Here is a 20,466-nt window from a genome sequence, read left to right as displayed (position 1 = left end):
GCACAGGCCAGCAGCCCTATGTAAATACATCATATACTATGGAGACCCCAGTGCACAAGGCAGCAGCCCTATGTAAATACAGCAGCATATACTATGGAGAGACCCCAGTGCACAGTCCAGCAGTCCTATGTAAATATATCATATACTATGTAGAGACCCCAGTGCACGTCCGACAGTCCTATGTAAATACATAATATACTATGAAGAGACCCCAGTGCACAGGCCAACAGCCCTATGTAAATACAGCAGCATATACTATGGAGAGACCCCAGTGCACAGTCCAGCAGTCCTATGTAAATATATCATATACTATGTAGAGACCCCAGTGCACGTCCGACAGTCCTATGTAAATACATAATATACTATGAAGAGACCCCAGTGCACAGGCCAACAGCCCTATGTAAATACATCCTATACTATGGAGACTCCAGTGCAAAGACCGGCAGTCCTATGTAAATACAGCAACGTATACTATGTAGAGACCCCAGTACACAGGCCGGCGGTCCTATGTAAATACATCATATACTATGGAGAGACCCCAATGCACAGTTCAGCAGTCCTATGTAAATATATCATATACTATGTAGAGACCCCAGTGCACGTCCGACAGTCCTATGTAAATAGGAGTATTACAGCAGTACAGGTTACATCCTCCGTACTTTCAGTGAATAATTGCAGATGATGAAACTTTATTGGAATGAGAGCGACAATCGCCGCCCGCACGGAGTGTGTGGGTGTGTATATATATATATATATATATATATATATATATATATATATATATATATATATATATATATATATATATATGGTCATGTACCCCGGGGGGGGGGGGGGGGGGGGGGGGGCCGCCTTCATTACACTTTCATCATAAACCATTCCCGGAGACCCGGCTGCACTGTTGCTCCATTAGTCCTGGTTGGGGGACTCTGGGTGGCGATGTCCTGGTCAGAGGTCAGGGGGCAACGTCTTGGTCGGAGGCAATGTCCTGGTTGGGGGGCCATGTCCTGGTCAGGGGTCGTGGGTCAATGTCTTGGTCGTGGGGGGGGCTCTGGATGGCCATGTCCTGGTTGGGGGCCACATCCTGGTCGGGGAGCTCCGGGGGGCCATGTCCTGGTTGGGGGCCACATCCTGGTCGGGGAGCTCCGGGGGGCCATGTCCTGGTCGGGGGCCCATGTCCATGTCCTGGTCGGGGGCCATGTCCTGGTCGGGGGTCAACGTCTTGGTCGGGGGGGCTCTGGATGGCCATGTCCTGGTGGGGGGCCATGTCCTGGTCGGGGGTCACTGGGCGGCCGCTCTCAGCTCCGGACGTCCGATGCTCTCTGCAGCGCGGTCACCGCCACGGTCCAGCGATCTCGCCATTGGCGCAGGGTGTGGCCCCCGCGCTGCTCCCAGGGCAGACACAGCTGAGCCGGCTGCTCCCACCTACAGCAGAGAGAGAGGAGACAACGTGTCAGCGCTGACAGCTACTGATCAATATGGCGGCCACCACATTCAGGGCTAATGGCGGCCATAGTGGGCGGCACCCAACTCTCTAGGACTCCCGAGCCGCAAACAGGACAAATATATAAAAAAAAAACACAACAGCGAATTCTGAGGCCTGTCCCTTTAAGAGCAGCAGCTCCGGGGACAGAACGCAGCCGCCTCCAGGGCGCACTTACCAGTCACTCACGCTCGCCTGCACCTTCTTCCCGTATTCCTGGCTCTGCTCACTCTGCTGGATGAGACGCTGCAGCGCGGGGAGGAGTCGGTCCGTCTGCTGGGAGTAGTGCGCACACAGGAGCTGCAGCAGGGCTGAGGAGGTAGAGCAGGGGGTTCGTCACAGCGTACGGGAGGGGGTCCGTCACAGCGTACAGGGGGGGAGGGGGTCCGTCACAAGCGTACGGGAGGGGAGGGGGTCCGTCACAAGCGTACGGGAGGGGAGGGGGTCCGTCACAAGCGTACGGGAGGGGAGGGGGTCCGTCACAAGCGTACGGGAGGGGAGGGGGTCCGTCACAAGCGTACGGGAGGGGAGGGGGTCCGTCACAAGCGTACGGGAGGGGAGGGGGTCCGTCACAAGCGTACGGGAGGGGAGGGGGTCCGTCACAAGCGTACGGGAGGGGAGGGGGTCCGTCACAAGCGTACGGGAGGGGAGGGGGTCCGTCACAAGCGTACGGGAGGGGAGGGGGTCCGTCACAAGCGTACGGGAGGGGAGGGGGTCCGTCACAAGCGTACGGGAGGGGAGGGGGTCCGTCACAAGCGTACGGGAGGGGAGGGGGTCCGTCACAAGCGTACGGGAGGGGAGGGGGTCCGTCACAAGCGTACGGGAGGGGAGGGGGTCCGTCACAAGCGTACGGGAGGGGAGGGGGTCCGTCACAAGCGTACGGGAGGGGAGGGGGTCCGTCACAAGCGTACGGGAGGGGAGGGGGTCCGTCACAAGCGTACGGGAGGGGAGGGGGTCCGTCACAAGCGTACGGGAGGGGAGGGGGTCCGTCACAAGCGTACGGGAGGGGAGGGGGTCCGTCACAAGCGTACGGGAGGGGAGGGGGTCCGTCACAAGCGTACGGGAGGGGAGGGGGTCCGTCACAAGCGTACGGGAGGGGAGGGGGTCCGTCACAAGCGTACGGGAGGGGAGGGGGTCCGTCACAAGCGTACGGGAGGGGAGGGGGTCCGTCACAAGCGTACGGGAGGGGAGGGGGTCCGTCACAAGCGTACGGGAGGGGAGGGGGTCCGTCACAAGCGTACGGGAGGGGAGGGGGTCCGTCACAAGCGTACGGGAGGGGAGGGGGTCCGTCACAAGCGTACGGGAGGGGAGGGGGTCCGTCACAAGCGTACGGGAGGGGAGGGGGTCCGTCACAAGCGTACGGGAGGGGAGGGGGTCCGTCACAAGCGTACGGGAGGGGAGGGGGTCCGTCACAAGCGTACGGGAGGGGAGGGGGTCCGTCACAAGCGTACGGGAGGGGAGGGGGTCCGTCACAAGCGTACGGGAGGGGAGGGGGTCCGTCACAAGCGTACGGGAGGGGAGGGGGTCCGTCACAAGCGTACGGGAGGGGAGGGGGTCCGTCACAAGCGTACGGGAGGGGAGGGGGTCCGTCACAAGCGTACGGGAGGGGAGGGGGTCCGTCACAAGCGTACGGGAGGGGAGGGGGTCCGTCACAAGCGTACGGGAGGGGAGGGGGTCCGTCACAAGCGTACGGGAGGGGAGGGGGTCCGTCACAAGCGTACGGGAGGGGAGGGGGTCCGTCACAAGCGTACGGGAGGGGAGGGGGTCCGTCACAAGCGTACGGGAGGGGAGGGGGTCCGTCACAAGCGTACGGGAGGGGAGGGGGTCCGTCACAAGCGTACGGGAGGGGAGGGGGTCCGTCACAAGCGTACGGGAGGGGAGGGGGTCCGTCACAAGCGTACGGGAGGGGAGGGGGTCCGTCACAAGCGTACGGGAGGGGAGGGGGTCCGTCACAAGCGTACGGGAGGGGAGGGGGTCCGTCACAAGCGTACGGGAGGGGAGGGGGTCCGTCACAAGCGTACGGGAGGGGAGGGGGTCCGTCACAACCGTACGGGAGGGGAGGGGGTCCGTCACAAGCGTACGGGAGGGGAGGGGGTCCGTCACAAGCGTACGGGAGGGGAGGGGGTCCGTCACAAGCGTACGGGAGGGGAGGGGGTCCGTCACAAGCGTACGGGAGGGGAGGGGGTCCGTCACAAGCGTACGGGAGGGGAGGGGGTCCGTCACAAGCGTACGGGAGGGCAGGGGGTCCGTCACAAGCGTACGGGAGGGCAGGGGGTCCGTCACAAGCGTACGGGAGGGGAGGGGGTCCGTCACAAGCGTACGGGAGGGGAGGGGGTCCGTCACAAGCGTACGGGAGGGGAGGGGGTCCGTCACAAGCGTACGGGAGGGGAGGGGAGGGGGTCCGTCACAAGCGTACGGGAGGGGAGGGGGTCCGTCACAGCGTACGGGAGGGGAGGGGGTCCGTCACAGCGTACGGGAGGGGAGGGGGTCCGTCACAGCGTACGGGAGGGGAGGGGGTCCGTCACAGCGTACGGGAGGGGAGGGGGTCCGTCACAGCGTACGGGAGGGGAGGGGGTCCGTCACAGCGTACGGGAGGGGAGGGGGTCCGTCACAGCGTACGGGAGGGGAGGGGGTCCGTCACAGCGTACGGGAGGGGAGGGGGTCCGTCACAGCGTACGGGAGGGGAGGGGGTCCGTCACAGCGTACGGGAGGGGAGGGGGTCCGTCACAGCGTACGGGAGGGGAGGGGGTCCGTCACAGCGTACGGGAGGGGTCTGATGGTCATGACACACTGTAACAAGCCCTCAGCTGTGTGTAGTATCAGGCCTGGCTACTCACTGTCTATATCGGGGCTCTGGGTCTCTCGGAGCTGTCGCTGGATCCTGGTGATCACATGATTGTGGCTGCAGAGCTGTGAGCGCAGGAATAGCAGCCGCTTCTTCATCTCCGCCACGTGTGGCAGAACCGTCTCCGGAGCCTGAGGGGGGGGGGGGAAAGACGTCTTCTATGTGACCTGCAGATGGCGCTGTATGTATGTATGTGTATGTATCTGTGTGACCAGCAGATGGCGCTGTATGTATGTGTGCGCGTGTATGTATGTATGTGTGTGTGCGCGTGTATGTATGTATGTGTGTGACCAAGCAGGTGGCGCTGTATGTATGTGTGTGTGCGCGTGAATGTATGTATGTGTGTGTGCGCGTGTATGTATGTATGTGTGTGACCAAGCAGGTGGCGCTGTATGTATGTGTGTGTGCGCGTGTATGTATGTATGTGTGTGACCAAGCAGGTGGCGCTGTATGTATGTGTGTGTGCGCGTGAATGTATGTATGTGTGTGTGCGCGTGAATGTATGTATGTGTGTGTGCGCGTGAATGTATGTATGTGTGTGACCAAGCAGGTGGCGCTGTATGTATGTGTGTGTGCGCGTGAATGTATGTATGTGTGTGTGCGCGTGAATGTATGTATGTGTGTGACCAAGCAGGTGGCGCTGTATGTATGTGTGTGTGCGCGTGAATGTATGTATGTGTGTGTGCGCGTGAATGTATGTATGTGTGTGTGCGCGTGAATGTATGTATGTGTGTGACCAAGCAGGTGGCGCTGTATGTATGTGTGTGTGCGCGTGTATGTATGTATGTGTGTGACCAAGCAGGTGGCGCTGTATGTATGTGTGTGTGCGCGTGAATGTATGTATGTGTGTGTGCGCGTGAATGTATGTATGTGTGTGTGCGCGTGAATGTATGTATGTGTGTGTGCGCGTGAATGTATGTATGTGTGTGTGCGCGTGAATGTATGTATGTGTGTGTGCGCGTGAATGTATGTATGTGTGTGACCAAGCAGGTGGCGCTGTGTGATCTCACCTTATACAGGGACAGGCTGACACTGCTGTAGATTCCCCTGTAGATGTTGTAGTACGGAGAATTTGGATCAGACAGACGATTTATGGAGAGTTCCTGAGCCGGGAGCAGGTTAACGCTGCACAAGAAACAGAGCAGGACTGTGAGGCAACACTCACACTCACAGCCGCCCTCACCTACCAGCCACAGCCGCCCTCACCTCACAGCCGCCCTCACCTCACAGCCACAGCCGCCCTCACCTACCAGCCACAGCCGCCCTCCCCTCACAGCCACAGCCGCCCTCACCTCACAGCCACAGCCGCCCTCACCTCACAGCCACAGCCGCCCTCACCTCACAGCCGCCCTCCCCTCACAGCCACAGCCGCCCTCACCTCACAGCCACAGCCGCCCTCACTGCACAGCCACAGCCGCCCTCACCTCACAGCCACAGCCGCCCTCACCTCACAGCCACAGCCGCCCTCACCTCACAGCCACAGCCGCCCTCACCTCACAGCCGCCCTCACCTCACAGCCACAGCCGCCCTCACCTCACAGCCGCCCTCACCTCACAGCCGCCCTCACCTACCAGCCACAGCCGCCCTCACCTCACAGCCACAGCCGCCCTCACCTCACAGCCACAGCCGCCCTCACTGCACAGCCACAGCCGCCCTCACCTCACAGCCACAGCCGCCCTCACCTCACAGCCACAGCCGCCCTCACTGCACAGCCACAGCCGCCCTCACCTCACAGCCGCCCTCACCTCACAGCCACAGCGGCCCTCACCTCACAGCCGCCCTCACCTCACAGCCGCCCTCACCTCACAGCCACAGCCGCCCTCACCTCACAGCCGCCCTCACCTCACAGCCGCCCTCACCTACCAGCCACAGCCGCCCTCACCTCACAGCCACAGCCGCCCACACCTCACAGCCACAGCCGCCCTCACCTCACGGCCGCCCTCACCTCACAGCCGCCCTCACCTCACAGCCACAGCCGCCCTCACTGCACAGCCACAGCCGCCCTCACCTCACAGCCGCCCTCACCTCACAGCCACAGCCGCCCTCACCGCACAGCCACAGCCGCCCTCACCTCACAGCCACAGCCGCCCTCACCGCACAGCCACAGCCGCCCTCACCTCACAGCCGCCCTCACCTACCAGCCACAGCCGCCCTCACCTACCAGCCACAGCCGCCCTCACCTCACAGCCACAGCCGCCCTCACCTCACAGCCACAGCCGCCCTCCCCTCACAGCCGCAGCCGCCCTCACCTCACAGCCGCCCTCACCTCACAGCCACAGCCGCCCTCACCGCACAGCCACAGCCGCCCTCACCGCACAGCCACAGCCGCCCTCACCTCACAGCCACAGCCGCCCTCACCGCACAGCCACAGCCGCCCTCCCCTCACAGCCACGGCCGCCCTCACCTCACAGCCACAGCCGCCCTCACCTCACAGCCACAGCCGCCCTCACCTCACAGCCACAGCCGCCCTCACCGCACAGCCACAGCCGCCCTCACCGCACAGCCACAGCCGCCCTCCCCTCACAGCCACAGCTGCCCTAAAATTTTGCCCCGTCCTGACTGCAGCTCTGGAGATGAACGGAGGATAAAACATGATGTAAGAGCAGAATAGTGAGTGCAGCTCTGGAAGATGTAAGAGCAGAATAGTGAGTGCAGCTCTGGAAGATGTAAGAGCAGAATAGTGAGTGCAGCTCTGGAGATGACTCAAGATCAGACAGTCCTGATGGTGGCGGTGCTCACCCATCCGCGGACACTTTCTGTAGCGCTGGGAGGGTGATGGCGGAGAAGTGTCGGACGTCCTTCATGACGGAGTCGTGGAGTCTCTGGGACTCGTGGACGAGCTCCTGGGGTCGGGGAATCAGCTTCTCCTCCACATATTTCTGCACCTTGTGGGGGAGGAGACAATACAGTTCAATAGGGACCCCAACATCTATCTGGTTATCTGCATCAGTAGTCCCGCCCCCCGTGGTCACATGATCCAGTGTGGATGCCGCAGAAATCTTGTCATATGACCTCACCTCCATGCCGCTGCGCCGTATCTGGGACTTGGAGGCGGAGTTTCCTTTTATAAGGACCTGGATCTGTTTCTGTTTCTTGTCCTGTAATCAAATCCCAGAAGAGACATTAAAGGGGTGATCCTACCCCAAGGCTCCGCCCCATCCATGGGACAGCCAATAACCAGCTGATCATTCAGAGGTCCTAGATGGCCCCTCCCCCCAGACTCTCACCAGCAGTAGGCAGGAGTCCTCCATGACCCCTCCCCCCAGACTCTCACCAGGAGCAGGCAGGAGTCCTCCATGACCCCTCCCCCCAGACTCTCACCAGGAGCAGGCAGGAGTCCTCAATGACCCCTCCCCCCGGACTCTCACCAGCAGTAGGCAGGAGTCCTCGATGACCCCTCCCCCCAGACTCTCACCAGGAGCAGGCAGGAGTCCTCAATGACCCCTCCCCCCGGACTCTCACCAGCAGTAGGCAGGAGTTCTCGATGACCCCTCCCCCCAGACTCTCACCAGGATCAGGCAGGAGTCCTCTATGTTTTGCTGCTGCTGCAGTAGGATCTTTACTTCTTGCTTCCTGTCTGCGGCCTCCGCCTGCAGCGTCCGGCACTCGTGCAGCAGAGCATCCTGACAGCCACGGAGGAGAACTGAGCGCAGCTCCGCATCATACGCCGCCCTGCAACACATTACAATTACAAGGCAATGAGCCCCCCCACCTGCTGAAGGAACAGAGCACGCCCCCCCAACCTACTGAGAGCGCAGAGCACGCCCCCCCCCACCTGCTGAGGGAACAGAGAACGCCCCCCCCCCCCCCACACCTGCTGAGAGCGCAGAGCACGCCCCACACCTGCTGAGGGAACAGAGCACGCCCCCCCACCTGCTGAGGGAACAGAGCACGCCCCCCCACCTGCTGAAAGCAGAGAGCACGCCTCCCACCTACTGAGAGCGCAGAGCACGCCCCCCACCTGCTGAGAATGCAGAGCACGCCCCCCACCTGCTGAGAATGCAGAGCACGCCCCCCCACCTGCTGATGGAACAGAGCACGTCCCCAAACCTGCTGAGAATGCAGAGCACGCCCCCCACCTGCTGATGGAACAGAGCACGCCCCTCACCTGCTGAGGAAACAAAGCACGCCCCTCACCTGATGAGGGAACAGAGCTCGCCCCCCTACCTGCTGAGAGCACAGAGCATGCCCCCCTACCTGCTGAGGGAACAAAGCACGCCCCCCTACCTGCTGAGGGAACAGAGCACGCCCCCCTACCTGCTAAAGGAACAGAGCACGCCCCCCTACCTGCTGAGGGAACAGAGCACGCCCCCCTACCTGCTGAGGGCACAGAGCACGCCCCCCTACCTGCTGAGGGCACAGAGCATGCCCCCCACCTGCTGAGGGAACAGAGCACGCCCCCCTACCTGCTGAGGACACAGAGCATGCCCCCCACCTGCTGAGGGAACAGAGCATGCCCCCCACCTGCTGAGGGAACAGAGCATGCCCCCCACCTGCTGAGGGAACAGAGCAAGGCCCCCTACCTGCTGAGAGCACAGAGCACGCCCACCTACCTGCTGAGGGAACAGAGCACGCCCCCCTACCTGCTGAGGGAACAGAGCACGCCCCCCTACCTGCTGAGGGCACAGAGCATGCCCCCCTACCTGCTGAGGGCACAGAGCATGCCCCCCACCTGCTGAGGGAACAGAGCACGCCCCCCCTACCTGCTGAGGGCACAGAGCATGCCCCCCACCTGCTGAGGTAACAGAGCATGCCCCCCACCTGCTGAGGGAACAGAGCATGCCCCCCACCTGCTGAGGGAACAGAGCATGCCCCCCACCTGCTGAGGGAACAGAGCATGCCCCCCACCTGCTGAGGGAACAGAGCATGGCCCCCACCTGCTGAGGGAACAGAGCATGCCCCCTACCTGCTGAGGGCACAGAGCTCGCCGCTCCCCGACAGCGCCCGATGCATCTCTTGTATCCTCTCGGCCAAACACGCAGACAGCTCCTGGGACTGACACTGAACGCTGCGGAGCTGAGATGTGACCTTCACTGACTCCGCCCACCCCTCCTGCAAAACAGTGCAGAGAATGACCCCCGAGACTGTACAATCACATCTACAGAAAGTATGTGGTGCCCCCATGACAACACCGCAGGGACTTACCTGGATGAGGCTGCTGAAGGAAGGGAGAGCGCCCAACAACCTAAAACATCAACATAAGAGGAGAGTGAGAGGCCGTGCGGCCGCCATGAGAGCCCTCACCCCGAACAACCCCCGCCGCACTACTACAGCTCCCAGCAGACTGGTTAGGGTCAGCTGGGTGGGGGGGGGGGAGAGCGCTGTCATGGCGGCCGATGGACCGATTAAAGGGGGACTCCAGAGTGAGGAGAAATTGCTTTTAAATCACCGGCTGTGCAAGAGATTTGTAATTTACTTCTATGTAAAAATCTTCAGTCTTCCATTACTTAGCAGCTGCTGTATGTCCTGCAGGAAGTGGTGTATTCTCTCCAGTCTGACACAGTGCTCTCTGCTGCCACCTCTGTCCATGTCAGGAACTGTCCAGAGCAGTAACAAATCCCCATAGAAACCTCTCCTGCTCTGGGCAGTTCCTGACATGGACAGAGGTGGCAGCAGAGAGAACGGTGTCATACTGGAGAGAATACACCACTTCCTGCAGGACATACAGCAGCTGATAAGTACTAGAAGACTGGAGATTTTTTAATTAGAAGTAAATTAAAAGTCTCTGACACTGACAGCAGATATTTAAAAACATTTTTGCACCATAGTAAATTCATCCCCTTTAAGAAATAAGAACAGTGGCAGCAGCAGCGGCATTAGCGGCAGGAGCAGCAGCGGCATCAGTGATAGCAGCAGCGGCATCATCAGCAGCAGCATCATCAGTGGCAGGAGCAGCAGCGGCATCAGCAGCAGCATCACTGGCAGCAGCGGCGGCATCAGTGGCAGCAGCGGTGGCATCAGTGGCAGCAGCGGCGTCATCAGTGATAGCAGCAGCGGCATCAGTGATAGCAGCAGCGGCATCAGTGATAGCAGCAGCGGCATCAGTGATAGCAGCATCATCAGTGGCAGGAGCAGCAGCGGCATCAGTGGCAGCAGCGGCTGCGGCATCAGTGGCAGCAGCGGCGGCATCCGTGGCAGCAGCATCAGTGGCAGGAGCAGCATCAGTGGCAGGAGCAGCATCAGTGGCAGGAGCAGCATCAGCATCAGTGGCAGGAGCAACAGCAGCATCAGTGGCAGGAGCAACAGCAGCATCAGTGGCAGGAGCAACAGCAGCATCAGCGGCAGGAGCAACAGCAGCATCAGCGGCAGGAGCAACAGCAGCATCAGCGGCAGGAGCAACAGCAGCATCAGTGGCAGGAGCGGCATCAGTGGCAGCAGCAGCATTAGTGGCAGCAGCATCAGTGGCAGGAGCAACAGCGGCATCAGTGGCAGGAGCAGCAGCGGCATCAGTGGCCGGAGCAGCAGCGGCATCAGTGGCAGCAGCAGCATCAGTGGCAGGAGCAGCATCAGTGGCAGGAGCAGCAGCGGCATCAGTGGCAACAGCGCCATCAGTGGCAGCGGCATCAGCGGCAGGAGCAGCATCAGTGGCAGGAGCAGCAGCAGCGCCAGTGGCAGGAGCAACATCAGCATCAGTGGCAGGAGCAACATCAGCATCAGTGGCAGGAGCAACAGCAGCATCTGTGGCAGGAGCAACAGCAGCATCTGTGGCAGGAGCAACAGCAGCATCTGTGGCAGGAGCAACAGCAGCATCTGTGGCAGGAGCAACAGCAGCATCAGTGGCAGGAGCAACAGCAGCATCAGTGGCAGGAGCAACAGCAGCATCAGTGGCAGGAGCAACAGCAGCATCAGGAGCAACAGCAGCATCAGCGGCAGGAGCAACAGCAGCATCAGTGGCAGGAGCAACAGCAGCATCAGTGGCAGGAGCAACAGCAGCATCAGTGGCAGGAGCAGCAGCGGCATCAGTGGCAGCAGCAGCATTAGTGGCAGCAGCATCAGTGGCAGGAGCAACAGCGGAATCAGTGGCAGGAGCAGCAGCGGCATCAGTGGCAGGAGCAGCAGCGGCATCAGTGGCAGGAGCAGCAGCGGCATCAGTGGCAGCAGCAGCAGCGGCATCAGTGGCAGGAGCAGCAGCGGCATCAGTGGCAGCAGCAGCATCAGTGGCAGGAGCAGCAGCGGCATCAGTAGCAGGAGCAGCAGTGGCAGGAGCAGCAGCGGCATCAGTAGCAGGAGCAGCAGCGGCATCAGTGGCAGCAGCGGCATCAGTGGCAGCAGCGGCATCAGTGGCAGCAGCGGCATCAGTGGCAGCAGTAGTGACATCAGCGGCAGCAGCACTGGCAGTGCCCCCTCAGGACGCAGGTGGAATTACATCACAGAGACAGACGCCGTCCTGCTCCGGATGCTTCCTCTCACAGCTGAGGTTTTGTTACAGTTGTATACAGGTAGATGGCGCGGACTCCAGACTGATACACTGTAACAAAGCCTCAGGGCAGGAGGCGGGTACACTGCTGGTCATGTGACGGGTGATCACCGTGCAAACGCCTCCGCGTGGTCTCTGGTTTCGGGGGGGTCAGACGTGGTGTCAGAGACGCTGCAGGAGGTCTCGGTGGGGTCCGGGGCCAGTGAGGACTGCAGCTGTCTCATCTCCCGGGTGGTCTCTAAGGCGAGATGTTCCAGAGACGCGAGGACGTGGCCGGGGGGGTGCGAGCTCCAGACCTTCTGTGGAAAACACCAAGAAACCGCGGTTACCGGGGAAACGAGGCACACCAACATCACCGCGCACTGCCGGATACTCACCTCCGCCATACTCATCCACTGCTGGTGAGCCAAGGAACGCAGATCCTCCCCGCCAGACCTAAGCAGATGAGGGGAGAGGTGAGGGAGTCTCTACAGTTACAGCAGAGGGGACCAAGACATTACTACAGGATGTACAGAGGATGGGAGGGCATCTCTACATACAGAGCAGTGAGGATGGGAGGGCATCTCTACATACAGAGCAGTGAGGATGGGAGGGCATCTCTACATACAGAGCAGTGAGGATGGGAGGGCATCTCTACATACAGAGCAGTGAGGATGGGAGGGCATCTCTACATACAGAGCAGTGAGGATGGGAGGGCATCTCTACATACAGAGCAGTTAGGATGGGAGGGGATCTCTACAAACAGAGCAGTGAGGATGGAAGGACATCTCTACATACAGAGCAGTGAGACTACAGACATGACTAAAGGATGGGAGGGGATCTCTACATACAGAGCAGTGAGAATACAAGAAAGATCAGACATTACTAGCAGATGGGAGGGGATCTCTACATACAGAGCAGTGAGGATGGAAGGAAATCTCTACATACAGAGCAGTGAGACCACAGACATGACTAAAGGATGGGAGGGGATCTCTACATACAGAGCAGTGAGAATACAAGAAAGATCAGACATTACTAGCAGATGGGAGGGGATCTCTACATACAGAGCAATAAGACCACAGGCATGACTGGAGGATGGGAGGGGATTTCTACATACAGAGCAGTGAGAATACAAGATAGATCAGACACTACAAGCAGATGGGAGGGGATCTCTACACTTACAACAATGAGCCGGAAACTGTATCATCATGCAGAGATCGCAAAAACTTGAAGCGCATCTGGCAGACGTTCCTCACGTCTCTCTATTGTGGAGGAAGGGGAGGAGTGAGTTACAGGTGAGACGTTTCGGCCAGAGTAGGGGGCGGGGCTTGTAGCCTGCGGACAGTGTTACGCACCAGGACCTCGGGCTCCGGGAACGTGTCCATGGCTGAACCAGCGTCCAGGGCCGGGAACACCACCTCCCTCTGCGACGCTCTGCAACAACAACATAAAGCGTGACAGGCGGTCCCAACCGACATAGCAGAGGCGATCAGTGCCACCCTCACCTGCTGACTTCCTGCAACTGATCGCAGCGATACTGGATGCGGAGGTTACTCCCCCGCAGAGCCTCGCACTCCTCCTCCCGCTTCGTGTTGTAGGCTCCGAGCAGCAGCGAGCGACGGCGGAAATCCTGCGATTTGTGGCCGTTCAGATCTATAGAGAGAAAGGGGGAGGTGATGAGAGGCAGCGTATACCTGACCAGTACCTGCCACTCACCCTAGCCCGACCACCTCGCGCCCCACGCTAACCCTGGGCCGACCACCTCCAGCCCCGCGCTCACCCTGGGCCGACCACCTCCCGCCCCGCGCTCACCCTGGGCATTCACCCTAGCCCGACCACCTCCCGCCCCGCGCTCACCCTGGGCCGACCACCTCCAGCCCCGCGCTCACCCTGGGCCGACCACCTCCAGCCCCGCGCTCACCCTGGGCATTCACCCTAGCCCGACCACCTCCCGCCCCGCTCTCACCCTGGGCCGACCACCTCCAGCCCCGCGCACACCCTGGGCCGACCACCTCCAGCCCCGCGCTCACCCTGGGCCGGCCACCTCTCACCCAGCACTCACCTTAGCCGACCACCTCGAGCTGGGCACTCACCCTAGCCTGACCACCTCCTGAGCTGCGCTCACCCTGGTCCGACCACCACCCGCTCAGTGCTCACCCTGGTCCGACCACCATCCGCTCAGTGCTCACCCTGGCCGACCACCACCCGCTCAGTGCTCACCCTGGCCGACCACCTCCCGCCCGACGCTCACCCTGGCCGACCACCTCCTGCTCAGCGCTCTGGATTTGTTCCTGTAGGTGCTGCAGCTCTGAGCGCAGATCCAAAATCTCCTGACACAAACGCTTCCTGCGCTGCTGCTCCTCCTCCTCTGCGGACAGCTGTGCCTGCAAAACAGCAACGGACACAGCACTGACATAACAGCAGGCTCCCCCCTCCTCCCCCCATTATACACAGCAGGCTCCTCCTCCCCCACCATTATACACAGCAGGCTCCTCCTCCCCCACCATTATACCCAGCAGGCTCCTCCTCCCCCACCATTATACCCAGCAGGCTCCTCCTCCCCCACCATTATACCCAGCAGGCTCCTCCTCCCCCACCATTATACCCAGCAGGATCCTCCCCTCACCAGTATACCCAGCAGGATCCTCCCCTCACCAGTATACCCAGCAGTCTCCTCCCCTCACCAGTATACCCAGCAGTCTCCTCCCCTCACCAGTATACCCAGCAGGCTCCTCCCCTCACCATTATACCCAGCAGGCTCCACCCCTCACCATTATACCCAGCAGGCTCCTCCCCCCCCACCATTATACCCAGCAGGCTCCTCCCCTCCCTATTATACCCAGCAGGCTCCTCCCCTCACCATTATACCCAGCAGGCTCCTCCCCTCACCATTATAACCAGCTGGCTCCTCCCCTCACTATTATACCCAGCAGGCTCCTCCTCTCACCATTATACCCAGCAGGCTCCTCCTCCACCATTATACCCAGCAGGCTCCTCCTCTCACCATTATACCCAGCAGGCTCCTCCTCCACCATTATACCCAGCAGGCTCCTCCTCCACCATTATACCCAGCAGGCTCCTCCTCCACCATTATACCCAGCAGGCTCCTCCCCTCACTATTATACCCAGCAGGCTCCTCCCCTCACTATTATACCCAGCAGGCTCCTCCTCCACCATTATACCCAGCAGGCTCCTCCCCTCACTATTATACCCATCAGGCTCCTCCTCTCACGATTATACCCAGCAGGCTCCTCCCCTCACTATTATATCCAGCAGGCTCCTCCTCCACCATTATACCCAGCAGGCTCCTCCCCTCACTATTACACCCAGCAGGCTCCTCCCCTCACTATTATACCCAGCAGGCTCCTCCCCTCACTATTATACCCAGCAGGCTCCTCCCCTCACCATTATACCCAGCAGGCTCCTCCCCTCACCATTATACCCAGGAGGCTCCTCCCCTCACTATTATACCCAGCAGGCTCCTCCTCTCACAGTCATGTAAGCCTCTGCCCTACCTCTCCCCCTGACTGTATTGCCAAAGAGACAAATATTATCCCTTGGCTCCGCCCCCTTGTCATTGTGTAATTGTAAACACTGGTCCAAGCTCTACCCCTGAGGACGGACTCACCTCTGAGCGCTGCAGCTGCTGATACCTGGAAACCGAGTCAGGGAGAAGACTCAGCAACTACAACCCTCACCGCTACAAAGTGACAAACCATCTGCCCATATCAGTGCACGGGGGCTGTCAGCTGGGTCAGGGCGATGGTTAGGTGTGAGGGAGGGGTCAGGTGTGGTGGCGGAGAGAAGGCGATGGTCAGTTGTGGGGGCGGAGAGAAGGCGACGGCCAGGTGTGGGGTGGGGTGAGGGCGGAGACAGGGCGACGGCCAGGTGTGGGGTGGGGTGAGGGCGGAGACAGGGCGACGGCCAGGTGTGGGGGCAGTCTCAGGATGGTGTGAGGGCGGGGTGAGGGGCGGTCTCAGGAAGGTGTGGGTGCTGGGCGTTCTCAGGAAAGTGTGGGGGTGGGGTGAGGGGCGGTCTCAGGAAGGAGTGGGAGTGGCGTGAGGGGCGGTCTCAGGAAGGTGTGGGGGCGGCGTGAGGGGCGGTCTCAGTAAGGTGTAGGGGTGGGCTGAGGGGCAGTCTCAAAAAGGTGTAGGGTTGGGGTGAGGGGCAGTCTCGGTAAGGTGTGGGGGCGGTCTCAGTAAGGTGTGGGGGCGGGGTGAGGGGCGGTCTCAGTAAGGTGTGGGGGCGGGGTGAGGGGCGGTCTCAGTAAGGTGTGGGGGCGGGGTGAGTGGCAGTCTCAGAAAGGTGTAGGGGCGGGGTGAGGGGCAATCTCGGTAAGGTGTGGGGGCGGTCTCAGTAAGGAGTGGGGACGGGGTGAGGGGCGGTCTCAGTAAGGTGTGGGGGCGGGGTGAGGGGCAGTCTCATTAAGGTGTGGGGGCCGGGTGAGGGGCGGTCTAAGTAAGGTGTGGGGCGGGGTGAGGGGCGGTCTCAGGAAGGTGTGGGGGTGGCTTGAGGGGCGGTCTCAGGAAGGTGTGGGGGCGGCGTGAGGGGCGGTCTCAGGAAGGTGTGGGGGCGGGGTGAGGGGCGGTCTCAGTAAGGTGTGGGGGCGGGGTGAGCTGCGGTCTCAGTAAGGTGTGGGGGCGGGGTGAGGGGCGGTCTCAGTAAGGTGTGGGGGAGGGGTGAGGGGCGGTCTCAGTAAGGTGTGGGGGAGGGGTGAGGGGCGGTCTCAGTAAGGTGTGGGGGCGGGGTGAGGGGCGGTCTCAGTAAGGTGTGGGGACGGGGTGAGGGTGACGGTCAGGTGTGGGTGCGGGGGGAGGGTGACAATCAGGTATGGGGGCGGAGAGAGGGCGACGTTCAGGTGTGGGGGGAGGGCGACGGTCAGGTGTGGGGACGGGGTGAGGGGCGGTCTCAGTAAGGTTTGGGGGCAGGGTGAGGGGCGGTCTCAGTAAGGTTTGGGGGCAGGGTGAGGGGCGGTCTCAGTAAGGTTTGGGGGCAGGGTGAGGGGCGGTCTCAGTAAGGTTTGGGGGCAGGGTGAGGGGGCGGTCTCAGTAAGGTTTGGGGGCGGGGTGAGGGGCGGTCTCAGTAAGGTTTGGGGGCGGGGTGAGGGGCGGTCTCAGTAAGGTTTGGGGGCGGGGTGAGGGGCGGTCTCAGTAAGGTTTTGGGGCGGGGTGAGGGGCGGTCTCAGTAAGGTTTGGGTCGGGGTGAGGGGCGGTCTCAGTAAGGTTTGGGGGCGGGGTGAGGGGCGGTCTCACTAAGGTGTGGGGGCTAGGTGAGGGGCGGTCTCAGTAAGGTGTGGGGGCGGGGTGAGGGGCGGTCTCAGTAAGGTGTGGGGGCGGGTGAGGGGCGGTCTCAGTAAGGTTTGGGGGCGGGGTGAGGGGCGGTCTCACTAAGGTGTGGGGGCAGGGTGAGGGGCGGTCTCAGTAAGGTGTGGGGGCGGGTGAGGGGCGGTCTCAGTAAGGTTTGGGGGCGGGGTGAGGGGCGGTCTCAGTAAGGTTTGGGGGCGGGGTGAGGGGCGGTCTCAGTAAGGTTTGGGGGCGGGTGAGGGGCGGTCTCAGTAAGGTGTGGGGGCTAGGTGAGGGGCGGTCTCAGTAAGGTGTGGGGGCGGGGTGAGAGGCGGTCTCAGTAAGGTGTGGGGGCTAGGTGAGGGGCGGTCTCAGTAAGGTGTGGGGGCGGGGTGAGGGGCGGTCTCAGTAGGGTTTGGGGGCGGGTGAGGGGCGGTCTCAGTAAGGTTTTGGGGTGGGTGAGGGGCGGTCTCAGTAAGGTTTGGGGGCGGGGTGAGGGGCGGTCTCAGTAAGGTTTGGGGGCGGGGTGAGGGGCGGTCTCAGTAGGGTTTGGGGGCGGGTGAGGGGCGGTCTCAGTAAGGTTTGGGGGCGGGTGAGGGGCGGTCTCAGTAAGGTGTGGGGGCGGGGTGAGAGGCGGTCTCAGTAAGGATACCACAGCAGGTTTCCTTCCATGTTCTTCACGGTCCTAGAGAAGCAAAGAGACAAGAATGAAGCATTGTGACCCCCCAGAGCCCCGCCCTGACCTCTGACCCCCATGACCTCTCACCTCTGGCTGCGCACATGGCGGATTATGTACTTCCAGATGTCGGCGCACTGTCCTATGAAGAGTCTGTAAGAGAGAAAAGGAGGTCAGGGGCACTGTGGGGGGAGGGGAGGAGGCATGATGGGGGGGGAGGAAGGAGGCACTATGGGGGGGGGAAGGAGGAGGCAATATGGGGGGGGGAAAGAGGCAATATGGGGGGGGAAAGAGGCAATATGGGGGGGGAAGGAGGCACTATGGGGGGGGGAAGGAGGCACTATTGGGGGGGAGGGAGGAGGCAATATGGGGGGGAGGGAGGAGACACTATGGGGGGGGGGGGGGGGGAGGGGGGAGGCACTATGGGGGGGGAGGGAGGAGACACTATGGGGGGGGAGGAGGAGACACTATGGGGGGGGAGGGAGGAGGCACTATGGGGGGAGGGAGGAGGCACTATGGGGGGGAGGGAGGAGGCACTATGGGGGGGGGAGGGAGGAGGCACTATGGGGGGGAGGGAGGAGGCACTATGGGGGGAGGGAGGAGGCACTATGGGAGGGAGGGAGGAGGCACTATGGGGGAGGGAGGAGGCACTATGGGGGTGAGGGAGGAGGCACTATGGGGGAGGGAGGAGGCACTATGGGGGGAGGGAGGAGGCACTATGGGGGAGGGAGGAGGCACTATTGGGGGGGAGGGAGGAGGCACTATGGGGGAGGGAGGAGGCACTATGGGGGTGAGGGAGGAGGCACTATGGGGGGAGGGAGGAGGCACTATGGGGGGAGGGAGGAGGAGCACTATGGGGGGGGAGGGAGGAGGCACTATGGGGGGGAGGGAGGAGGCACTATGGGGGGAGGGAGGAGGCACTATGGGAGGGAGGGAGGAGGCACTATGGGAGGGAGGGAGGAGGCACTATGGGGGAGGGAGGAGGCACTATGGGAGGGAGGGAGGAGGCACTATGGGGGAGGGAGGAGGCACTATGGGGGTGAGGGAGGAGGCACTATGGGGGAGGGAGGAGGCACTATTGGGGGGGAGGGAGGAGGCACTATGGGGGGAGGGAGGAGGCACTATGGGGGTGAGGGAGGAGGCACTATGGGGGGAGGGAGGAGGCACTATGGGGGGGAGGGAGGAGGCACTATGGGGGGGGGGAGGGAGGAGGCACTATGGGGGGGGAGGGAGGAGGCACTATGGGGGGAGGGAGGAGGCACTATGGGAGGGAGGGAGGAGGCACTATGGGGGTGAGGAGGGAGGAGGCACTATGGGGGTGAGGGGGAGGCACTATGGGGGAGGCACTATGGGGGAGGGAGGAGGCACTATGGGGGGAGGGAGGAGGCACTATGGGGGGGGGAGGCACTATGGGGGGGGGAGGAAGGCACTGTTGTGGGGGTGGGGGGGGGGGAGGAGGAGACCCTTCTCACCTGTGCAGCATCTCCTCAGTGGGCGCCTTCTGCTGCGGGAGTCCCATCTCCTCCACCGCCCAGCGCCGCAGCTCCTGTGCCAGACCGCGCCGATCCATCCTGTAACAGCAGACAGCCCCAAACTGTGACATCACTGTGTGTATTATCCCTGTACTGTGACATCACTGTGTGTATTATCCCCCCTGTACTGTGACATCACTGTGTGTATTATCCCTGTACTGTGACATCACTGTGTGTATTATCCCTGTACTGTGACATCACTGTGTATTATCCCTGTACTGTGACATCACTGTGTGTATTATCCCCCCTGTACTGTGACATCACTGTGTGTATTATCCCTGTACTGTGACATCACTGTGTGTATTATCCCTGTACTGTGACATCACTGTGTGTATTATCCCTGTACTGGGACATCACTGTGTATTATCCCTGTACTGTGACATCACTGTGTGTATTATCCCTGTGCTGTGACATCACTGTGTATTATCCCTGTACTGTGACATCACTGTGTGTATTATCCCCCCTGTACTGTGACATCACTGTGTGTATTATCCCTGTACTGTGACATCACTGTGTGTATTATCCCTGTACTGTGACATCACTGTGTATTATCCCTGTACTGTGACATCACTGTGTGTATTATCCCCCCTGTACTGTGACATCACTGTGTGTATTATCCCTGTACTGTGACATCACTGTGTGTATTATCCCTGTACTGTGACATCCTGTGTATTATCCCTGTACTGTGACATCACTGTGTGTATTATCCCTGTACTGTGACATCACTGGTGTATTATCCCTGTACTGTGACATCACTGTGTGTATTATCTCCCCTGTACTGTGACATCACGTGTGTGGATTATCCCCCCTGTACTGTGACATCACTGTGTGTATTATCCCCTGTACTGTGACATCACTGTGTGTATTATCCCTGTACTGTGACATCACTGTGTGTATTATCCCTGTACTGTGACATCACTGTTGTATTATCCCTGTACTGTGACATCACTGTGTGTATTATCCCCTGTACTGTGACATCACTGTGTATTATCCCTGTACTGTGACATCACTGGTGTATTATCCCCCTGTACTGTTGACATCACTGTGTGTATTATCCCGGTACTGTGACAATCACTGTGTGTATTATCCCTGTACTGTGACATCACTGTGTATTATCCCTGTACTGTGACATCACTGTGTATTATCCCTGTACTGTGACAATCACTGTGTATTATCCCTGTACTGTGACATCACTGTGTATTATCCCTGTACTGTGGACGATTCACTGTGTATTATCCCTGTACTGTGACCA

At 60.7% G+C, this 20,466-nt stretch overlaps 1 protein-coding gene across 1 annotated transcript; it reads right to left on the bottom strand.

Annotated features, from left to right (window-relative positions):
- Positions 1-844: 844 nt before the first annotated feature.
- Positions 845-19,252, bottom strand: LOC138778107 (HAUS augmin-like complex subunit 5). Its single transcript, XM_069956364.1, has 19 exons — positions 19,155-19,252; positions 17,773-17,835; positions 17,659-17,691; positions 15,353-15,377; positions 13,976-14,108; positions 13,230-13,377; positions 13,080-13,158; positions 12,907-12,986; positions 12,123-12,180; positions 11,857-12,044; positions 9,474-9,513; positions 9,235-9,380; positions 7,838-8,000; positions 7,346-7,426; positions 7,068-7,213; positions 5,339-5,453; positions 4,321-4,459; positions 1,662-1,794; positions 845-1,425 (listed from the first exon to the last, which is right to left on the bottom strand). The coding sequence occupies exons 1-19, from the start codon at positions 19,250-19,252 to the stop codon at positions 1,299-1,301; spliced, it is 1,995 nt and encodes a 664-aa protein (XP_069812465.1). The 3' UTR covers positions 845-1,298.
- Between the last annotated feature and the right edge of the window lie 1,214 nt (positions 19,253-20,466).

Source organism: Dendropsophus ebraccatus, unplaced genomic scaffold, assembly GCF_027789765.1.
Source record: "Dendropsophus ebraccatus isolate aDenEbr1 unplaced genomic scaffold, aDenEbr1.pat pat_scaffold_623_ctg1, whole genome shotgun sequence".
NCBI lineage: Eukaryota > Metazoa > Chordata > Amphibia > Anura > Hylidae > Dendropsophus > Dendropsophus ebraccatus.
The sequence above is the reverse complement of the archived record's forward strand: the minus strand, read 5'-3'. Positions and strand labels throughout refer to the sequence as shown.